Genomic DNA, 5,755 nt, shown 5'->3' on the forward strand with positions numbered 1-5,755 from the left:
AGTGAGGCAGGCAGCGTTCGAGTGCCTGGTTTCCATCGCGTCGACGTACTACGAGAAGCTCCAGCCTTACATGCAGAACATCTTCACAGTGACTTCCAAGGCTGTCAAGGAGGACAAGGAGCCAGTAGCATTGCAAGCGATCGAGTTTTGGAGCGCGATATGTGACGAGGAGATTGAGATACAGGAGGAGATTACCTCGGGATATAGCGGAGACTCGGAGGTCCCTTACTTCCAGTTTATCAAGAAGGCTCTTACGTACCTGGTGCCGCTGCTGCTGGAAACGATGACCAAGCAAGAGGAAGACCAGGACGTGGACGAGGACGTTTGGAATCTATCCATGGCTGGAGGGACTTGCCTGGGTCTGGTAGCCAGGACGGTGGAAGACGACATCGTCCCGCTGGTGATGCCTTTTATCCAGGACAACATTGTCAAACCCGACTGGAGGTGTAGAGAAGCTGCTACTTATGCCTTTGGCTCCATTCTCGAGGGTCCTTCCCTGGAAAAGCTTGCTCCACTGGTAAATGCGGCCCTCGGGTTCCTGCTCAACGCTCTGAAGGACGAGAACAGCAGCGTCAAGGACACTACGGCCTGGACTCTCGGACGCATTTTTGAGTTTCTCCACGGTCCGGGCGTGGATAAGTCGGTCATCACTACGGAGTCTCTGCCTCACATACTCTCCTGCCTTTTGGAGAGCCTCAAGGATACTCCGAACGTTGCAGAGAGAACTTGTGGCGCGCTCTACTTCTTGGCACAAGGCTACGAAGAAATGCGGGGCCAACCCTCACCACTGTCTCCATTCTACCAGCAGATTGTAGAGGGTCTCATCCACACAGCCGACAGGGAAGATGCCAGTGACTCCCGTCTCCGGTTCTCAGCTTACGAAACTCTCAACGAGGTGGTGAGGTGCTCCACAGAAGAAACTGCCACCATCGTAATGCAGCTGATGCCGATCATCATGCAAAAACTCGACAGCACGTTTCAGATGCAAGTGGTGTCGTCGGATGATCGGGAAAAGCAAGGCGAGGTTCAAGCACTCCTCTGCGGAGTCCTGCAAGTCATCATCCAGAAGCTGAGCGCAGCGGAGTCGACGAAAGTCACGGTGATTCAGTTTGCCGACCAGATTATGGGCCTCTTTTTGAAGGTGTTCGCGTGCCGCAGTGCCACAGTCCACGAAGAAGCTATGCTGGCAATCGGGGCCGTTGCTTATGCTACCGGAAGCCAGTTCGAGAAGTACATGTCCGAGTTCTATCGATACTTGGAGATGGGATTACAGAACTATGAGGAGTATCAAGTGTGTGCTATCACTGTTGGAGTGGTTGGAGATATCTGCCGAGCTTTGGAAGAGAAGGTTCTACCATACTGCGACGGGATCATGACACAGCTCCTGAAAGATCTCTCCAGCAACCAGCTCCACCGCTCCGTGAAGCCGCCAATCTTCTCGTGCTTTGGTGACATTGCTCTCGCGATTGGAGAGCACTTCGAGAAGTACCTCATGTATGCGTTGCCGATGCTCCAAGGCGCTGCGGAAGTCACTGCTCAGCAGGCTCTTCAAGACCCCGAGATGATCGATTACAACAACCAGTTGCGTACAGGAATTTTGGAGGCCTACTCTGGGATTCTACAGGGCTTCAAGGCGACCAAGCCCGATCTGATGCTGCAGTCTGGAACGCACGTCTTGCAGTTCATCGAGACGATTTATCGGGACGAGGACAGGTAACTTTGCTTTCTCTTTTCGTCTTTGAAACTCATGCTTGTTTTTGTTGTGTCACAGAGACGAGGTGGTGAGCAAAGCTGCTGTTGGTGTTCTGGGTGACTTAGCCGATACACTGGGCACTCCAGCAGCGGGGATGTTTCGCCAAATCACATTCTACAAGGATTTCCTGGACATGGTACAAATGATGGACGATGCGCCACTAAAGGAGACTGCAGCCTGGGCTATGGCGACCATCAACAGGATCCTCTCGACATAAGAAATCCATCCACGGTTTTGAGATCAGCACAGCGGTCACACACAGGTTCCGTTTTAGTTGGTTTTTTTTTCTTTCGTCCTTTTTTCTTCTGGACTTTCGTGCATTTGCTCTGTTTTGCCTAGTGGAAGGCAAGGCAGGGGGGAGATATTGCTCGGCCTTCTCGGGGAAGAAAGGCCCTGCAAGAGAAAAAAGAAGAATTTGAGAGCTGCGTTCGCTGGAGCGGAGGCCGCTTGCCAGATCCTAGTTTGGTTGCTGCGAATTTGAGCAGTAGCGATTTTCTAGAGAAGAAGAAACGAGTGAGCGTCTTCCTCGTTTTCTTTGTGTACATGGTAGGCGTTTCGCCTCGCCAGAAAGAAAAGAGTCTTTCCCTCCGCCATGAAAGTTTGGTGGGGGAGTTTCATATTTTAAATTTTGGTTTTCCCGCGTGGCTTGGTTAGGTTTAATGGCGTGGGGGCAAGTCACTGCTACCGTGTATGGGCTCATCCGGGATTCCAAGCACGCCGATGCGATCAAGTGAGTGGCGCCTGGAGATTTCGTGGATTTTGTGATCACGAGCTTCGATTTGATGCAGATTTCTTGAGGAGCAGCTGTGGCTGTTCCCGGAGAATCAAGCCGCGCTGTCGCTGCTGGGGTATTGTCACTATGTTCTTGGGGATTTCCACGCTGCGTCCTCAATGTAGGCGTTGCTGCGTCCGCATTGCGTGATTCTTGGCTCTGATCGTGTGCATTTTGTCATCCAGGTACCAGAAGCTGACGAAAATTTGCCCCAACCAAGAGAACTATCGCTTGTATCACGCTCAATCGCTCTACAAGGTATTTAAAGTTTTTATTTCTTTTTCTAGCGAGAAAAGCGTAATTTTTCTTCTAGGCCGGGATGCTTTGTGAAGCTGGAAAAGCGTGCCTCTCGCTGGAAGGAATGCAGCGTAGAGTTTTGGGATTGCAGGCTTGCATTCGATACGAGGAGGGAGATATTGCTGGTACTTCTTTCTTTAATTTTTTTTATCCCCCTGCATCCTTTTACTTTTCAGGTAGTCGAATGATACTGGAGGAACAATCTCGCGATGATATGGACGCTGCTGTTAATCTCGGATGCTGCCTTTACAAGGTATACTTTGAGGCATTCAAGGCATGCTTTGTAACATTCTCTTGACTTCAGGAAGGAAGCTATCAAGAAGCGTATTCCAAGTTTACTGATGCAATAAACGCATTTGGTTTTCAGGCAAGCACCTTTCCTAAGTTCTCTCTGATAACTTAGTGAGAGATTTCAGCCCGAGCTGGCCTACAACAGAGCTGTTTGTCTTTACCGTCTAAAGCATTACGGTCCAGGTAATGTTATTCTTCGACAATCAATGAACGAATTTTCTTTACGTTAGTTTGCAGCTCTTAGTGTTCTTGCAGAAATTATTGAACATGGAGTGCGACAATATCCCGAATTCAGCATTGGTAGGTATGCTCTTTGTCACCACATTAGTTGCTTTTGCATATATTCTAGACTATACATTTTCTGTTTGTAAAGCCACGTAGAGGGCATTGAGCTATGTAGCGTTGGAAACAGCCCAGCGCTCAAAGAATCTGCATTAGTCGAAGCTTTCAACTTGAAGGTCCGATCAAAATTCTTTTTGACTCACTTGATTCGGTTCTTTGTTTAGGCTGCCATTGACTACGCTAATGGAAATTTGGAGGCCGCAAAGGAAAACCTCACTGACATGCCACCACGTGCAGAAGAAGAGTTAGACTCGGTACATTCTGATACTTTCGCTAAGTTGTTTATTTTTGTTTTTTCTTTCCTCAGGTCACGCTTCACAATCAAGCCCTGATGAATATGGAAGTTGATCCTACTGCAGGCTTCCGTAAACTTAATTTTTTGTTGCAGGTAGATATTTTTATTCTTTTATGATTATTCTGACCACTCGCTATAGAATCCTCCATTTCCTTCAGAGACATTGGCTAATCTACTTCTGCTGTATTGTAAACCTTCCCATGGATTCTACGACCTTGCTGCTGATGTAATGGCAGAGCATGCGGAAGTTATCTTCAAGTATCTATCTCAGGTACGCTTGAAGCACATAAACTTCACAAGCATTAGTCTTTTTACATCTAATATTATGCAGGACCTCTACGACTTTATTAACTGCATCATTTTGACAAAGACGTCACCGGAGGTTGTTCAATTATTGTTAGTTGTGATGTTGTTGAGCTAAGCTTGACTATTGGACAGGATGCATATCAAAAGATGAATGAGCTGGCAAATCGTTATAGTGAAACCATGCGCAGGCTCACCAAACAAATCCAGGATTCTTGTCTTTCTCGCGATCAGGAGGGCCACAAGAAGGCTTTGGCAGAGTATGAAGACTGTCTTGAGGTAAGATGTTCGTAATGTTTTGTCTTTTGCTTTTCGAGCATCGGCTCTTCTATAGTATTATATACCTATCATCATGGCAATTGCAAAGCTTTTCTGGGACAAAGAAAATTACGTGCAAGTAGAGCGTATTTTCCACCAGTCAGCAGACTTGTGTTCGGATCATCCTGTTTGGCGACTGAATGTCGCTCACACTTTCTTTATGCAGGTGAGCTAATCGTATTTGCTATCTATGCTTATTGTGCATCTAACAGGATAATCGCTACAAAGAAGCAATCCATTACTATGAACCGATTGTAAAGAAAGCGGGAGATGACATTCTCAGTGTCACAGCAATTGTGCTCGCGAATCTCTGCGTTTCATACATTATGACCAGCCAGGTACTTTAAACAAATAGTACGACGAAATTGTAATATATTGGTCTTTAGCAGAATGAAGAGGCCGAAGATTTGATGCGAAAGATTGAAAAAGAGGAAGAGAGAGCGCACTACGAGGTTTGCCATTTCTATATAACTTAAGCGGCTACTAGTGGTTTTAATTCTGTGTTCCTTTTCTAGAATCCAGACAAGCAGGAATTGCATTTATGCATTGTAAACCTTGTGATCGGTACCCTCTACTGCGCAAAACAAAACTTCGAGTTCGGTATTAGCCGTATCATCAGAAGTCTGGAGCCTTATGGGAAAAAGCTGGAAGCAGACACGTGGTTTTATGCGAAGCGTTGCTTTCTTGCATTGGTCGATAGCCTTGCGAAACAGATGATCGTGGTAAGCAACAAAAGACGAGGCACGGATTCATGAAATCTAATCTCAAGCTTGCGTGATGCAGTTGAAGGACGCGACATACGCCGACATAGACGACTTTCTTGATGCTGCGGACAGCCAAGGCAAGACTGTCTACACATCCGTGGAGAGTCCCGGCGAGGGCCAGAACTCCAACACGGTCTCCAGAGAAGCCAGGCTGCTCAAGAGGATGTTTCTGAAGATTAGAGAATGAGGTATGTCCGTCCATTCAGCTTGCTAGTTCCTAAGATAACTTCATTACAGGTAGGCATGGCTTGCAAGCCTTGGTGTTGCAAAAACTTCAAGTGGAACCTTTCGTCTCACCGCCACTCCTTCCGAGATCTCGTCCATGCTCAGCTCCTTGCCACTGACCTTCCACTCGAACCCATGGACGAGACGAGCAAGTGTACGAAACCATGGGGCTACGCCAAGAGACAATCCGGAACAGATCCTTCGACCAGATCCAAAAGGCAGCAGCTCAAAGTTCTTGAGGTTGACGATCTCACTAGCCAAAGATGGTTGCCACTGCTTGTGAGGTAGGGTTCGCGGAGAGATTCTTCGTTCGCGGCGGCAGCTCTCCTCTGGCGACAATGTCGCTGCCGCTGAAGCGCCGCGCGGAGGCGCTTGAGGATGATTTAGGCCCTACG

The 5,755-nt window shown here is 47.7% G+C and overlaps 2 protein-coding genes across 2 annotated transcripts in view; both read left to right on the top strand.

Annotated features, from left to right (window-relative positions):
• The window catches only part of LOC9648504 (importin subunit beta-1), a 3,111-nt gene extending 732 nt beyond the window's left edge, over positions 1 to 2,379 (top strand). The window contains exons 3-4 of the mRNA XM_002994337.2: positions 7 to 1,713; positions 1,772 to 2,379. Coding sequence (XP_002994383.2) covers positions 7 to 1,713; positions 1,772 to 1,970 — 1,906 coding nt within the window. The 3' untranslated portion in view covers positions 1,971 to 2,379. The remainder of the gene's footprint in view (positions 1 to 6; positions 1,714 to 1,771) is intronic.
• Positions 2,380 to 2,412: 33 nt separating this feature from the next.
• LOC9648501 (tetratricopeptide repeat protein 30A) lies at positions 2,413 to 5,329 on the top strand. The gene is made up of 19 exons (XM_024667922.1): positions 2,413 to 2,483; positions 2,542 to 2,646; positions 2,711 to 2,783; positions 2,839 to 2,947; positions 2,999 to 3,075; positions 3,127 to 3,189; positions 3,239 to 3,296; positions 3,351 to 3,417; positions 3,487 to 3,571; positions 3,620 to 3,709; positions 3,763 to 3,843; positions 3,890 to 4,021; positions 4,082 to 4,132; positions 4,189 to 4,332; positions 4,388 to 4,537; positions 4,584 to 4,709; positions 4,761 to 4,823; positions 4,887 to 5,093; positions 5,155 to 5,329. The coding sequence occupies exons 1-19, from the start codon at positions 2,413 to 2,415 to the stop codon at positions 5,320 to 5,322; spliced, it is 1,920 nt and encodes a 639-aa protein (XP_024523690.1). The 3' UTR covers positions 5,323 to 5,329.
• The last annotated feature ends 426 nt before the right edge of the window (positions 5,330 to 5,755 follow it).

This window comes from Selaginella moellendorffii, unplaced genomic scaffold (genome assembly GCF_000143415.4).
Source record: "Selaginella moellendorffii unplaced genomic scaffold, v1.0 SELMOscaffold_246, whole genome shotgun sequence".
Lineage (NCBI taxonomy): Eukaryota > Viridiplantae > Streptophyta > Lycopodiopsida > Selaginellales > Selaginellaceae > Selaginella > Selaginella moellendorffii.

What these genes read in the sequence shown, in the direction of transcription:
- LOC9648501 (XM_024667922.1), top strand. Translation starts at nt 2,413, where the DNA reads ATGGCGTGGGGGCAAGTCACTGCTACCGTGTATGGGCTCATCCGGGAT. An exon ending in TTCCACGCTGCGTCCTCAAT is followed by an intron (nt 2,647 to 2,710) that starts GTAGGCGTTGCT and finishes TTTGTCATCCAG; the next exon opens with GTACCAGAAGCTGACGAAAA. An exon ending in TCGGATGCTGCCTTTACAAG is followed by an intron (nt 3,076 to 3,126) that starts GTATACTTTGAG and finishes TCTTGACTTCAG; the next exon opens with GAAGGAAGCTATCAAGAAGC.